This window comes from Varanus komodoensis, unplaced genomic scaffold (genome assembly GCF_004798865.1).
Source record: "Varanus komodoensis strain SLA01 unplaced genomic scaffold, ASM479886v1 scaffold13_3, whole genome shotgun sequence".
NCBI classification, from domain to species: domain Eukaryota; kingdom Metazoa; phylum Chordata; class Lepidosauria; order Squamata; family Varanidae; genus Varanus; species Varanus komodoensis.
Genome location: NW_025335409.1, coordinates 15855373 through 15872361, shown reverse-complemented (window position 1 = coordinate 15872361; position 16989 = coordinate 15855373). Strand labels below are relative to the sequence as shown.

The 16989-nt window shown below is 40.4% G+C and overlaps 1 protein-coding gene across 1 annotated transcript in view; it reads left to right on the top strand.

Annotated features, from left to right (window-relative positions):
• The first annotated feature begins 119 nt into the window (after positions 1-119).
• The window catches only part of FAM107B (family with sequence similarity 107 member B), a 128829-nt gene continuing 111959 nt past the window's right edge, over positions 120-16989 (top strand). The window contains exon 1 of the mRNA XM_044423358.1: positions 120-512. Within this exon, the coding sequence (XP_044279293.1) occupies positions 120-512 (393 nt within the window). The remainder of the gene's footprint in view (positions 513-16989) is intronic.

Below are 16989 nucleotides of genomic sequence, written 5' to 3'. Positions count from 1 at the left end.
CCTCCCACTGCCATCCTTGGAGTGCCTCTGCTGTCTGGCTGCTCTTTCTGGTGTGATAGTTCCAGAGTAAGAATGCCAGTCGCAAACATGGGATAAGCAACAAGAGCATCCTGGTATTCATGATGCATCCATTTCCTTGTTCAGCATTGCTCACCTGTTTTGGAAGTATAAGAGAAAGCGCTCCTTTTGATCCACCGGAGCCAAACTGCCTACCTGCAGTGGAAATACAAAAGGTTGAGACCAGCTCTGCAATCAGCAGCCAACCATCTGCAAAAACCACAAACACCCTGAGTCTCCAGAGGGACAGGGCTGGAGGAGAGATCTCCCCACATAGCCATTGTGCAAAAACACCCCACAGTGCAATCGCAAATGGCAATTCAAGCAATCATACTGCACTCCCATGCATGGCTGTGGTTTCTGATTCATCTGCATCTCCTGCTGAAGTGTTGGGAAGTGATACAGTCACAGTTCACACGCATATACCCAGACCATCCATCATCAGAGTGCCAAAGGTGAGTGTTGGCAAATTTGATTAGGGGCACAGAGAGAAGAGTGCTTCCTCAATAAGCTGAAGCATACAGTCTCAGAAATACATCCATAGCTCATATTGATTAGAATGTGGTTGAGACACAATTAAAAGTAATCATTAGGTAATGTTATGTAGCTATTGTTTTCCTTGGCTATGAAAGGAAAGGGGATGGATGTAAATAAAACTAAGCTGATTGATTAATGGATGGATTTGCAAAATGGGGATCTCACCCTTCTGTTCAGAAACAAGCCCAGGAAAACATGTAAGTCAGTAATAAAAATGCAGTCAGTCCTCCATCACATGGGATAGAGGTCAGTATACAACATAGCACACATCATTTAAAACAAAAACAGACTACATAGGCAGAAATAAAAAGGACCTCAAAATGACCCCTAAAACAAATCCATAGTTTCACTAATATTCTTTTTTATATGGTGCTGTACCTATACAAGCTAAACTGAACAGGTCCTTGTTCCAAGTTCTCAGACTACATTTGGGAAGAAGAGAAATAACAGAGAAAATGAAGAAGCCAAAGTGAAAGAAGCCAAATGAGAAAATGCAGTTAACGTTCTGTAGCTTAAGGTACTTCCAGTCAAGGCTTTTATCATGCAGTTACCCTTTCTGCCTTATTCATGAAATTTTAGTGGTGCTCCAAGCATCATCATCTACCACTTATACAAACATTCCACTTGTAACCTTTCCACCTAATTCTTCTGCCTTTTTTAAAACACATGTGCACGCACACAAGAAGATAATAAAGATTATCTTCTTTACTTAAATTTTTGTACACACAGCCCTGATTCAGATTGGCACTGTGGCAATCAAGGAGGGAGAGATATAAGCTTCCTCCCACCTGTTTTCATTCCCAAATTCCACTCCCCTCCATAGGAAGGGAGTTAAAACAAGAAAAAATAGCTTTAAATGAGAGATTAACTCCCCTGATTTCTCCAAAGTCAGTGAATGTCCCCCATGAGGCTCTAGGTCAATGTTACACTATATAGCTCTTGTTACCTGCATGTACTATATTCCCATAGCCATTTGGACAAATGAACTAGTATCATATATGAATTTTAAGCATAACTATATGAAATCCACCGCAAATACAATCCAGCATGAATAGGCATTTCATCTTAAAGAAGCATTGCCAAAAATAAGTCAGCCAACTCTCAAGGCCTGCAAAAGCTTACTAGATCTATTTTTTTATAATAAGCATGATATAATTATTTTAGCAGGGTTGCTATACTAGACTATAGATGTGGGTATTGCAGTAGAAAAAGTAAAGATTAATGGTGGGAGAATGAATTCAAAAGTTACCATTTTACCCAGAGGTCTTTGATTCCCCTCTGTGTGAAGCTGACTGAATGGAAAGCAATATAATTATATTAAATCTCATGTGCAAAGTTAACCCTTGGAAGAATACCTTCTGGTGTTATGCTCTTGTACCAAGTTAAACTGATTGCCTTATTTGGAAAGTTCTTGCATAGATTACTAGTTGTTGATAATTAATAGCCCATCTAGTATTTAGCTAGAAATCTACCACAGGAGGTACCTGAAGATGCATCCAGAATGGGCTGAAGGCATTTTGCTGCCTGGCATGAAAGACAAGATGATAGCCTCCTCCTCATTTCATTTACAGAAGCCAATCAGATGGCTGATTGAGGAGTTATTTCAACAGTGGTAGCACCCTCCACAATATCTTGTTCCAGCCCAAATGCAAACAAAGCAGTTTAAGTGTTAGGAGTTGCCGGCAATATTTGGCAAGCAGGAACTGGAAGGATGCTGCTATTACTTTGGGGACTGATGAGGCTTAGAAGTAGCAGTTAGAACGCTACATTTTTTATGGAACCTCACTGGGTCTCATTCACAGAATGTTACTTGGGATCTTCTTCCACTGGTAACGCTTCTGTGTTTCCCCGGGGGGCGGGGGGAATCTTTTAGATTTTTTTCTGCTTGGAAGTATCTTATTTCTTTAAAAGGTGGTAACAGCAGTGAGATTATGTAAGTACAGCAAGGCTTCAACATTTGTTGTCCTGGAACTTACTAATGCTCAGAGAAGCAGCAAAAGGAAAATATGACAATTAAAGCTGGCTGTCAGTGAGGCTGTAAAATTAACGCTTGTTAATTTAAAGGTGTATCTATAACCAGAACATTCTGCCCTGTACCACTCATGTACAATGTTACTTACAACAAATAATGGAACACTAGCAACAATACTACAAAAAGGTAACAGACATTGAGTATTAACAATCTGCACTTGGCATTCTAGGGACTTCCATCATAAAAAAAATCCCATCTTCATCCCACCCCTCCAACTCCCTACTTCATGGGCTTGTCAAACACAAGGTTGTCCCAGTTGCTAGTCACTCTACAGTTCATTTAAAAGAGGCATCGTATTCCAATTTGAAAGGATAATGAACTAATTAATCACAACTTCCAGCTGACTCACCCCACAGGGACAAGTTCTCAAATATTTAGGAACATAATGGAGATGAATGAATTCAGTATTGGCCCAATTATTTTTTCTAGCTAAATTAGTATCAGAGTCCATCTGTTATGGAAGTTATCCAGTTTAAATCTGATGCAAATAGTAACATCCATAGTTCAAAATGTAATTTTAACCCCCACTCAACTTAGAACTATTTGAGTTACAAATTAATTTGCGGTTGCCAGCAATGACTGTAATTCTATTGTGTCAATCTTGTTCATTTTGCTAGGCTAAAATTGGTAACATACCTGCTTTAAAAAATCTCTTTTCCATTCTACTATTTAATATGGAAACTATACCAGACAGTAATGTATGATGGTGTGCAATAATGTGTCAAAGCAGTGGGCATTCTGGATGGGGTTGAATTCACTGTGAAGGAATAGGTACACAGTTTGGGGATACTCTTTGACCTGATACCTTCCCTGGATGCTCAGTTGGTGGGAAAGATAATTAAGCGCCTTGCGCAATTTCATCCAGACTGATAGTGCAGGCTCTTCTTAGAGAAGGCAGAGATAATAAGAGCTATCCGTGCCCTATTAATGTTCAAACTGGGTTACCGCAGTGCTTCCTACATGAGAATGCCTTTAAAAATGCTGTATACTCCTTAGTTGGTACAAAATGAGGTGACTGAAATATGTGCTGCTCAAAGAGTCAGGCTTATAATTAAGATCTGATTTCATCTTCAGTGACTGAAAAACTATTATTATTATTATTATTATTATTATTATTATTATTATTATTATAACATTTCTATGCCGCCCCTTGCCGAAACCTCGGGGCGGCTTACAACATGATAAAATACATTGAAATACAATAGTACATAATAAATTGCCATTAAATATAACAATACAAAAAATACATTGATTTACAAATACAAAATTAAAATTATCAGTATAAAATAAAAATATAGGAGGAGAAAGAGAAGGAAGAAGAAGTTGCCCAGGCCAGATCATATGTTTTAACAATTGAAATGATGTTTAAATAAAAAGGTCTTTACCTGGCGCCGAAAAACCAGTAACGACGGTGCCAGGCGGACCTCTTTGGGGAGTGAATTCCATAGGTTGGGCGCCACCGCAGAGAAAGCCCTCCTCCGGGTACTTACTCTCCTAATTTCTTTCATGGAGGGTTCCCGGAGAAGGGACTCTCCCGCAGATCTCAAAGGGCGGTCGGGCATATACGGACGTAAGCGCTCGTGCAGGTAGCCAGGACCCAAGCCGTTTAGGGCTTTGTAGGTCATAATCAACACCTTGAATTGGGCCCGGGCTTCAATGGGAAGCCAGTGAAGCTGATGGAGGACACCTGAAAGTGCTGACAATGTCCCTTAAATCTCTAAATCCAGGTGATCTCAGAGATCACCTACTTCCATTTGAACCCTTGCAATCAGCACTGGGGGTCTTGTTCTCTGCCCCATCCTTATGCAAGAGCACTTGGGCAAGTACAAAAGGCAAAGCTTTATCAGTGGTGGTGCCAAAACGGTAGAATACCCTCTGATGGAGATCTACTTAGGTTCCATCCCTCTCCATTTTTGGATAACTGCTGAAAACCTTACTTTGAAAATAATGGAAGACTGTCATGGTGCAAAGAAATGCCATGCCATCTTTAGTTCCAAGAATCCTTAGAAAGTAAAAAATGACTGCAAAAAATGACTGTAAGTGACTGCAATCGAGCAATTCATTTTGCAGTTTGTCCGGTTGCCCAGAAAAAAATAGAAAAGCAAGGTGAGGCATTATGGAGTATCCTGAAAGACTATTGAATAACTGAAATAAATAGATAGATAGATAGATAAATTTTGTTTTGTTTTTTAGTCAATTCTCAAAGCACAGCTTTTTTCCCAATGGCAGTAACTGACACATGGAATATAAGATATTAAGGACAATTCTTTATTTCTGGCAATAAAAGAATAAAAGACCTGGAAACTTTACCAAATAACATCTTACTCATTTTGAAAAATTAGAGAGAAGAATTCTAGAGGTTTTTAATGAAAGAAGCATGTGGAATCATTATAAGGTGCTCTTTTAAGGCCATCATTATGAAATTGGAAACTATTGGAAGGATGCCTAAGTGTGGGTTTCATCAGTAACTCTAACCTCAATCTAGGTCTATTGAAAAGGTCATCAAAATGTCATGCTGAACATTGTGCCACTTCAGATTCCAGTGCATGTGTGTGAACTGTTTGATCACATGCATACATCCCATTCAGAGGTAATCCCTGTTTGGCAGCCACTTATGTAAGTAATACTATTTTTATGGAGCCAATTTTTCTTTGGCTGCAAGAAAATTCTGTACTGCACACACTACATGTAGATGTGCATATACTGAAGGACAGAATGTCTGTTTTATAGCATCTCCTGAGTTTTAGGAAACAAGTAGACACAAAAAGGTGTTAGATCCTGACATGGAACTACAGAAGAAAACTGAAGAAGAAAACTGCACCACACATTGCAGTACCCATGTAAATTCCCAGGGGCTATACATGTTCCTTTCACTAGCCTCTTTATGAAGTTTTCCCAGTTTGGGACACTGTGACTTTTGTGTCACTGATTAAAGGCATAAATTCAATAGAAATGTAGACTTTCACTGCATGTGTAGTTAATCAGTTGCCTGAAGCAGCTCTGCCTGACTCTTGGTGACCTCACCAAATTTTAAAGTGAAAAGAATGCAAAGGCAATTGATTTGATATAACAGAATATTTCAAGTCCCAGTGCACTTTGGGCTATGCAAGGCAAATAATGAATATAAGATGCAGCATAGAAAAGAACATTCAAATATACACAAATATGCTCAATTTAGTCAGCCAGATAAGATAAACTCGTTGTAAAGAGCAGAAAGACATACATCTTCCCATATGTCCAAATGTAAATGTGAAACAATAAAAGAAGTGTTAGGGAAGGGGCAATGAATCCTTCCCCTTCCACATTTTATCTTGCCTCAGATATTCCAGGAATTTGGTCAGTTCTGAGCTCCAATACCAAAAGTGGCTGCCTGGGAACAGGAAAAGCAGGAGCAACTGACGAAGCACAGATATAGCAGAAGGGAAGTTTCGGCAAAGAGCATCCTCGTTGCAATTTTTTATTGCTAAAACCTACACATCTGCGTTTGGCTCTAAGGCAGACCAGTGAAGGCAGAAAAGTTCATCACAGAGAAAGATGAGCAGAGACAAGTTGCTCAGATTTATGAGTCACAATGGAGGCTGAGATCTTGTAAGGCCAGATGGAATGCAATAGTGCATTCTGCCACCTGACCCAGGTAAGTTAGAAACTTACTGTTTGGTCCTGCTTATTTCAGAGATGTGTATGAAAATAAGCTTCCTCTGAAAATTGTAGCTGGGCAAATTTCCCTTTGAAGATTTTTTGTGGGGAGGGAGTGGATCAGCTTGCATCAGAGGTAGGGAACCTCCAGCCCATTGGCCTAATCTGCCTCAAGGGAGCTTTCAATACAATCTAGGAAGGCTGGGCATCTTCCATAGGCTTCTTGCCCTCCCACACTTCTTGCCCTGAGGTGATCCAGAGCTTGGGGAGGAGGTAGAGAGAAGGATCCCTTTGAAGGATCTTAGATCTGTGATCAGAGTTAAAAAAGGGATTCACTTCTTTCTTAGATGCTCATGCCCCAACTGTGGTGTGCATGGTACACAAAGGAAAGGAATTTGGCAGGCATTCGTAAATGTTGGTCGTGCAAGCATGTGCCAAGTCCTTCCCTTTGCCTGCCACTCATCCCCAATTGAGGGAGAAGTGACACACAATTAAGACAGCTGAGTCAGCAGGAGTTTGGATCCTGTAAGCACCAGCAAGTCCATTTTTCCATGCCTCTCTCTGCATGGAGAAAGGAAAACTGTGTGGTGGCAGATGATGTCATGGAAAGAGAGGGGCTCTCTCCACCTGCTATCATTTGGCCCACTGGCTTCATCTAGCCACCAGGGGCAAAATACGTTGCCCACCTCTGTTTACAATGTGGCCATGGCACCTCCCACCACTCTTTTTTTTTCTTTCTTTTTTTGCTTCCCAGACACAGTATGCAATCAGAATTATGCTTCACGGTCCAGGAAATATGACTGGAAGGCTATGGAGAACCTTGTAGCTAGTATGATTAATTGTGAGATTTCTTTCTAAGGGGAAAAATGGGGGAAGGGAAGGGAAGGGAAGGGAAGGGAAGGGAAGGGAAGGGAAGGGAAGGGAAGGGAAGGGAAGGGAAGGGAAGGTGGGGGGAATTAAATCCACTTGACTATCTTGGATATTCTAAAATCTGGAAATCCTCCTTTCACAAAACTTTTGCCAAATCCTAAAATCTCCCATACTTTCATGGGGGACTTGTAGCCCTGTGAAAATGAGGGAAGAAGGATTCAGCTCCCCATCCAATTAGATTAAACTTTAGCTGCACAAGTGTTGATAATTCTGAATTTTCCCCAGAGAAAGGGAAAATGGGCAGAATGTGGTCATGGGCAAAAAATACTAGCTGCCTTTGTTCCTTATCTCTCTGTATCTTAAGCTCTCCTTTAGTGGCTGACTTTCTCTGATAGTTTGCTAGGTGGAGAACTAAGGACAATTAGGTTATTGTCTTTCAACAGTCTGAGTATTCTAGTGTTGAGCACAAGAAGACAATCTGGGACATTGAATATCTTCTTGGATCAATTCCTTTGCATTAAAATATGGTGGTCCACCAAGGACCAAACAAAATGATGCTACTTGAGATGATTCAGTAAAATATTCCTTTATTTTTATCCTCTAATTTTACAAAACTAAGACTGGCACTTGTTGAATGACTTTCCCTATAGTTAGTATATATTCTTTAGAAGAAAGTTATCTTTTGAGTCTTCTCCTGATACCTGAGTTGTTCAATCTTTTATATCAATGGTTTTCAGCTCACAAATCTTTCCTGAACCAGTTCAGACTAAACGATTTCAATAAATGCATGCCTTTCTTCAGGATTTTTCTGCACATAGGCTCAGCCTAAAGGTAAGGTAAAGGTTTCCCCTTGACATTAAAGTCCAGTCATGCCTGACTCTAGGGGGTGGTGATCATCTCCATTTCCTAGCTGAGGGAGCCAGCGTTTGTCTGCAGACACTCTCCGTGGGCATGTGGCCGGCATGACTAAACACTGAGGTGCACGGAACGCTGTTACCTGCCCACCGAAGTGGTACCTTTTTATCTGCTTGCATTTGCATGCTTTCGAACTGCAAGGTTGGCAGGAGCTGGGACGGAGCAACAGGAACTCACCCTGTTGTGCAGATTCGAACGGGTGACCTTTCGATCAACCAGCACAGCAGCACAGCAGTTTAAACCACTGCGCCACCTGCATCCCTAGGCTCAGCCTAGACAGCATCAAAGTCTGATTCTTACTGTTCCAGCAATTAAAGTCTATGGGCAGCAATTAATGCTTTGGCTGAAGTATATAAACACACACATGTGATAAGCCTATCCATGAGCAAATGGAGTGACTGAAAATACAAGGGAAACATGGGTAATTATGCAAGTTGGTTTATAGCTCTAAAAGTAGTATGCATAGAGAATCCATATATGCAGGCATAGCCTGTTCCATATGTTGGCCATAGCCCGAATACTTTACAATGTGTTTGTGCATGATACAATTTAGGAACTAAGTCATACTTTCACTAAGCGCATAAACTCTTCAGATATATTATCATGATCTCAATATGCCATATAACATGGGTGGGAGATTTGTTATAGTCTCATGACTGCATGAGAGCCAGAAAAGCAAGCCAAGACAAACAATATCTGCAATATTGCCTATCTGTTTTTGATGCTCAATGATCACTGATCTCAGTATTTAAACTTTCCTATTGATATTGCACAGCATCTGAAGCCTATTTGTAGAGAGGCCTAGAAAGGAAGGTGGTTCTTCCAAAGTTAAAGCATTCCAGTTGCAGAGTGGAGGAAGAGGACCAAAGGTAGGGATGCTGAGAGGGCATGGAGAAGCAAGCCTTTAAAGGGCATCCAAAGTAATGCTGGCTTCACAGCACAGGGAGGGAGAACCCTCATGTGGACTTGCTTGAGCAGCAAAGCTTTGCTGACAGCATTGCTGGCTCTTCTCATATTGGAGTCATTCCTGAAAGCCATGGCCCACTATAGTTGGGGGAAGAGCCATTTAATTGCTCCATATGCCCTGAGATAATGACTTTATTTTGAGTATATTATCCCCAGGTGTAGGGATTGCATCCTAGGATTATCCTCATGACTTGGTGCACACCAAGTGTTTGGGACTAAAACTCCCATAAGTCCAAGCCAACATGGCTGATGGCCATGGGATGATGGGAGAGGCAGTCCAAAACATCTGGAGGGTGTACCGCTGTATAGCAGGAGTTGTACTCTGCAGGAGTTGAAAAGGCCACCTTCTCACCTGCAGGTGCCCTGAAAAATTCCATACCCAACAACATCTTCCAGGCCACACTTTGTTTGACATGCCCCTATCAGGAAGGCATGTATTAAAGTGCTGCCACATGCACCGTAGCACTTTTTAGGATCACAGTTTGAGTTTAAAATTTCACCTTCAAAATGTAAAGGCCATTTTTGCTTTGAAATGGGTGATCCAAACTAGAACGGCAAGGTGGGATCACTCACGCAGTGTAGCCTATTTCACGCTACAAGGCATGCAAGGCCCTGCAGAGGAGCTAAGGGGTGCAATTGCAGCAACTCCCCACCCCAGCACAGCATCTTGGGTCTCTCCATGAGAGCAGGAGCCCTACTTGAAATATGATGGTAGTATTAACATATCAAATCATGCCTGATTTATGTTGCCACCAAAGCAACATAAATCCTTAAATTTATATACATTTTCCTTTAATTGACTTTGCTCAGGTATATTTTCAAGCTGATCTACAGGGAGCTACTCCAGGGTAATGGAAAGAACAGGCATTTTAAAAAATGTGAAAATACTGCATCGAGGAAAAGGAAGAAAATAGTATAAAAATATGTTCACATTACCAGAATTTGGCAAGGCACAGCCATTCTTGGCTAAAGAAAATGTTGTGGAAAGGTTCAATGAGTGTTTTGGGTCAATCAAAAGATTAGATTAATCTCTTAGAGTAAGTTCGTGGAGTACTACCCCACTGTCATAAATCATCCCCCAGCCCCATTTCATTATTTTGCTTTAGCTAGTGAAGCATGGGTGGAAATTCTCAACTGTAAGCTCTATGAAAACATGCATTTCTTTAACATCATGACGCATCACTCTCCACATTCCCATGGAAACATGACAGTTGTTGTCAGTATGTGAAAAATGTATGTCCTTATAATTTAGTGTCATCATCATGCCCATGATTCATGACCCAGTATAATTTGAAAATGTTGTGGAAAAACACAGGCCCCAATCCAAGAATACAAGCAATAAATGACATTTAACTGGCTGGGGATTGCTGGGAACTGTATAGGATTTTTTTTCTCTCTAAATCTGTATAAGAATGTTATTCATGGTATACTTGTCCTAAAGATATTAATAGGACTTGAGTGGGACAAATTTTCTCTGTGTTGGAGAAAGAGACTCTTGCTTTGGGGATGGTGACTTTTTAAAAAGCAAAAGCTGTTGGCATTTTATGACTGTGCAGGTTGTCGCCAGATCTGCAGTGGGATCAGTCCTGTAAAGGACATAGCTACTTCTCATACCAGTATCACCAGTTTCTAGGATTGTAACATGATTTGGGATGGAGTTACATCATCACACTTGCTGACATGGCACTTCTTTGCAAATACTATCGTACTAGTGTGGGAATGGGCCATGTCACAAATGTAATGTTTCCTTTGAGCCCTTTTTTAGTTTTAACAAATTGCCATTGATGCAAAGCTGTGGAATTTGACCTTGTAACCATCTGGCTTTTATTAATACTTGTCACATGAATAAGTAGTGTGACACTGGCCAATAAACTATGAAGAAATGTGTTGATTGGGTGTGAAACCACATGGAAGAATGCTTATGGCTCATTTGGAGTGTGCAGTGTGCTGTTAAGGTTTCTGTTTGAAAAACTGAATCTACTTGGCATGAGCATTATAGATGTGGTCTCAAGCCAACAAACACACATGTAACTCTTTGGCTTTGGTGTAAGATAAGCCACACAACATTGCTGTAGCTACAGTGAGAAAAATAAATTTGTAGTCTGTTGATCCATCTGCCACATGCCTGAATTTTACATGTTCAGATTTGTTGTAGGTTCTAACAATGCTTTTAACTTGTCACTTTTTGACCTCTTCCCATTGAGAAGCACACCGTCAAAGGGAGGAGATACATAAGCATCCTTGAACAAAAGACCCTGTTGAGTGTGACTTTCTGTCAGGTGGCTGACTCCATCAAGGCAGTACTAAAACTAAGGACATGATCCTAGTTTAGATAGAAAAGCTGGGAGTTGTAGGCTTTCTCTCTGTCTAAGCTTTGCATAGGATTGCATCCTAAAACAGTAGCCCTCAACTTTTTAGGCCAATCAATACTGTTATGATAGCTGAGGTTTTTAAGTGGGATAACATGCTGTATGCTAACATATGAAATCAAATGAGTAGAGAAATTGTGATGCACATACTTTCCTTAGTCAATTATTTAAACAGCATACATTTGATTGTAGAAGTTTAAAAGTGCATACACATTTACAGAAGTTTGGAGTTTAAAAAGCATTTGTTTGGTTGTAGCTGATAATACATACATAGACTGCAGCAGATACCATGGTAGCCTTCTCTCCCAAGAGAAAGAGAAAATGGAATGTCTTTTCAGAGATGGCAGCACCCAGAGTTTGTATAAGCAGGGTTTTTTCCCCTAAAATGTCTGCTGTGAGATTAGTCAGAGGCATTAAAAAATAGAACTGATTGCCCTAAGTAACTGAGAACTTCCCTAAGTAGCTAAGAAAGCAAGTTTATTTTTAAAAGTGTTTATTTTGTTCTTCCTACTGGAGAAGAAACAAGCGAGATTGATAGGCTTTCTTTTCTTTTGCCTTTCCTGATCTGATTAATTCCTCTCTCTGAGCCAGTTTGGACCACAGACCTTATCATAAACTAATTCACGCTTGAGGACTGGAGCATGTGCCACCCGCCATTATGAATATGAACCCCAGCCAGCGGTTAATTGAGGGTTAAACAACCCTCACATAATATTAGAAAACATCAGGGTTTTGCAGGGTTTAACTTTTCCCAAGGATGTTTCCAGACAAAGTCTTTGCATTACCTTGAAAAGAACATGTATACCTGTTCTGCCTTTTCTTCCTTAACCTATTTTTTTCTAATAAAGAAAAGTGAAGTGGTGGAAAAACACAGAGGGTTACAAATGGAAGATGTTGTCTGGACCCTCTAAAAAATTCCACATTTGAAAGTAGGGCAAATGCAGGATAAAAGTGTCAAGGTAGAGTAGGAAGTTACCCACAGCAGTGGATTATCTCTACTTGGAGGTATTTTAAGTAGCAATGATTTGGGCTTTGGTGGGACAAACAAAGGTTAAAACAAAGTTAGTGATGCATGAATCACCTCATAATAATGAGTAGCCAACTGGGCAAACATGTAGCATATTACATACTCTTTTCCTTTTAGTGATCTTTTGCCTGAAGTCTATGGTGATTGCATAGCAAATTAAATCAATACGAAGGTTTGGATTAAAAGGAGTGTAGAATAATCTGAATATTATAGCATCTAGTGTATGTCTAATGCACATCTAGTATGGGCAACCCTATGACACATTTTTGTCTCATAATAGTGAGTAGGAATTAACTTATTCTCCATAAATCGTGTCTTTATCTGCTCTGGTTGTTTTCTCTAAAATCTTTTTCTACTACTTAGAAATGGACTTACCAGATGGCATATATGGTTTTCTGCCAGCTGTCCATGCTGGAATTACCCCAATCTGGCTTTGGTCTTCTCCTTTTTGCTGAGATTATTTCTCTTGCCAAAGAATCAATGACCTGGACAGTTCTTGAGATCTTTCTCATTTTATCTGACTCATATGCAGGGCTGAACCAAGACATTTCGTTGAATGTTGCAAGGACAACATTCCACTCCGGCCCCTTGTCATATCCAAAAGCAGTCCAGGGGTGACTGAGGTTACTTCAGTGCTGGTGGCAGGGCAGCATCCCTCACAACACACAAGGGCAGCAGACTAACTTGGGGATGGAGGTGCAGGGCATGCTAACACTTTGCCACTAGTTGTGCAAGTGTGGCAGCTGCCTTATTCTGCCTCATGGCAGGCATGTGCTGCCCATATGCATCCCTTGGTGTAGTGCATCTCCCACTGAGTTATGGAAATTTTGGCCTCTGGTCCATCTCCCCCTTGCTTCTGAAGTAGGAGGACAAACATCTCTATGTTTTAACAGCTCCATGGGCAGAAGCTGAGAAAAATCTTTAAAGTTATTCCAGAGCAACTTTACAATAGCAACTGAGAGAGGGAACTGTATGCCAGGAACAGCCAGTGCATCAATTTATTGGACAATATTAAAGCAGCTTTCCTCAACCTGGTATATTCCAGATGTTTTGGACCAGAAATTCCAACAGCTCCCACATGGCCAAGGATGGTGGAAGTTGTAGTCTACATCATCTGAAGGACATCAGGCTGGAGAAGGCCACCTTAAAGCAAGGTCTAGTCTTTGGGTTCAGCCCCCAATCTTTAATATGGGGTTTATACTACTACTATTGACCCACTTTATGGAATTTATAGGTTTAATGAAGTAATGGCAGAAAGTGCTTTGGACAGTCCAGTAATATATAAATACTACAGTGAATTGCTGGCTGTTCTAGATCCAATCCAGTCTCAAAAGCAGCATGGCAAGAAAACATAGTGCAAGTCGATGGGGAACTATGCAGGATTGAGTTCTCATTCCAGCAGGGTCAGAAGGAAGCCTGCTTTCTCCTTTTAAAAGGGATGTTAGATACCAAGAGATCACCTTGCAGTCCCACAGCCTCTAGGTTGAAATGTTACTGGAGTGATGTGGAAAGTGACCTTAGGTGACACATTCCAGTGCATTCCAGGATACCTAAGGAGTCAGGGAAGTGGAAAGACTGCACAGTTCTGCAGCATGCCCAGCAACAGATCATTGCCAACTACAAATCTTATCTATATTACTCTAAGGATGTTCTTTGTAGCCCTGCAGCTAGTATCTGCCCCATGGGCCTTTATCCAGATCCTGTCACCCTGTATTATACTACAGGCATCCTACTTAACTTCTTCCTAGAGTTCTTCCTCTCCCTGTGAGTATCCCTCTTGATCCTGCGGCTACTTGTCTCATACCGTAAGCTTTCATCCTGAGGCCTGCAGCTACCGGTTGCACAGACTTTCACCTTATCCTGCAGCTACTCACTACAATTCCCAAGCAGTGTAAGTGATTCCACAGCCACTGCCTTGAATGATCACATGCTGCATTTAAGGTCCCTCTCATTCATTTTGGATGAGAACTGGAAAAGGGGCGTGCCTTGTTTGGCAGATGGGGCAGACTTTGTGATACTGTCCTCATCTGCATTGTGATAGATCTTTCAGTGAGTCCTCTCTAAAATAATTACACAATGTGCAAGATATATAAATCAATTGTCCATTATGTCTAATTGATAATCGATTATCTATTACTTACTCTTCCATAAAACAGAAGCTATAAAATAATATAGTTGTACTAACAACATTGGTTTGCATTCCCTATGGCTCTGTCATTTCAGCAGAATAATTCGATATCCTGCTTCAGTTTTACAGAAATCACTCACATAAAAAAATCCATTGCAAATATTAGCCACTGTGCTCCCTGCACAAAGTATTTTTGCATTCCTAAATCATGAAGTGAATTGTTCTTTTATTATTTGGGCTGCCAATAAACATGTCTTTTTACTAGGACATAGAATGCTATTTATATAGAACTGCTTCTCCTATTTTAATAATTATAGGAAAAGATCTGACGTAGCTGGCAATAGTAAGCGTAATGGAGCCAGAGGCTGCAAAATATTGAAAGATAATTTGTTTACTGAATTTTTCTGAACCTTTAAAAATGTTTCAGCTGCAGTGTACAACTATACTGCCAAATAATCTCAGAAACAGACTATAAAAGACAAAACATCTGACATTTAACTTCTTTTTGAGAGACATTGGGACTTAGAGGTTATATTAACATGTCATTAAATATACAGCATAAATATTATGAATGCCTAGCCTAAATTACAAGATAATGAATTTATAATGGAATGCAAATTAGGCAAATTTCAGAGATGGGCAGAATTCTTTAATAGCCTCAGAGGATGCAAATTCAAGCTAGAATAGTTGTCAGATGGGAGACACAGTGAGCATCTTGTTATGCTGCCGTGGCATCCTGATGATTCTATGAACTCATATCCAGGGAAGGTAGCTTCAATGGAGCAACACTACACTCCATTCTGGCTATCTAAACATTTTAATTAGAGATCTGCAGCCAGCAATTGTACTAGTTAATTCCAATCTGCATACAATAATCTATGTGTTCAGATGCATACAGTTGGAAATAACGGCAATAATTTAAATAGAAATACACAGTAGAAATACTAGCCTGACCTGGTGATTGATGTGCTTATTCACCTGCTATCCAGGTGTGACCTGTTGATGGGTAACTTCAACTTCCCTATCTTTAAACCAGACTTTCATGGGAAGCCCTTCAAACAGAGGGCATCTTCAAAGAGAGGACTTTCCTTTGTAAATTAGGAGATATGGCCACTCTCCCCTAGAGTCCTGGTACTTTCCTAGTTCTTTCCTGAAAAAAAGCACACCACATTTCTTGTCTCTATACTGAGGAATTTTCTTCTGCCCTCCCATATCCATTGAATTCCTGCTTCTAAGGATATGCACTTACAAATATCCCTTTCCTTTGTCAAACCTGCATTGTTTCTGTCCCTTCTTGATATCGTATATAAAGGTTTTTTTAAATAAATAACTGATTTTCCACAGAACTTTCTCTTCCACCTGCAACACAAGCAAAAAGCACCAATTCCAGTAGAGGCTCTGTAGGGTTTAGAAAGGAACCTCTCTTTCTAATGGAGTTCAAACTTCCCTGGAAGCAAAAATGACAAAACTGAACCTGTCCTACTTTGGGGACATCACGACAATGCCAAACTCACTGGAGAAGACAGTAGTTCTAGGGAAAGTTGAAGGAAGAAGAGGAAGTCCAAATATGGGATGGATTGATTTTATAAAAGAAGTAACAGGCTTGAGTTTATAAAAGCTAAGCAGGGCTGTCAAGGATAGGACATTTTAGAGTGCGGTCATTCATAAGGTCACCATAGGTCAGAGACAAAAACAGCTGCTGCCTTTCCCAGTTCTACAAACAGATCTAGCCTGGGCAAGGCTAGAAGATGGTGGCAGGACATATTTGGAAATGTTTTTGAAGGTATGTGATGTCTAATGTTAGGTCTCGTGTATTATGGGTTTTGACTTTACTCATATAAACCCTACCCTTTTAACTAATTATAATGATTTCAAAGAAAGAATATATTAATATACTAATTTCAAGGGGTTTGTTTAGCAAATAGTTTATGCAATCTTATGCAAAATGATGGTGAATGGGCCACAGGCTAAACTGCTCTGGCCTAATTTGAAATGAATCTATTCCACTTCCTCCCCCATTCTTCTCTTCATGTACTTGGGTGGTCTGGTGCCTATCAATTTGGAAGCAAAACAGTGCTGGACTTGGACAAGGTAGTGGCTTCTACATACCTGAGACCCTTTGCAGTTTTATTTTTGCCTTAAAGGAAAAGTGGGGAGGGAATAGCCCAATGAGAACTAAGCCATGTGGAGAATTCCAGAAGTGTTTTCATTGCCAAGAGAGAAAGGTCCCACTGAAGAATCCTTGCCTAACTTGGCAGATGGAGAGTCTAGACTATGCTATTCCCATATTGCAAGGAAAATGCCTGACAATTGTTTGGGGAGCTGATTGTGAAACATATCTTTAGGAATGTGAAGTGATGTGTGCTTCCAGTTTTAATGCAACCCCCCCCCCCCCCCCCCCCCCCCCCCCCCACAAAACAAGAGTAAAAAGAATTGTGGTCATATAATAGAA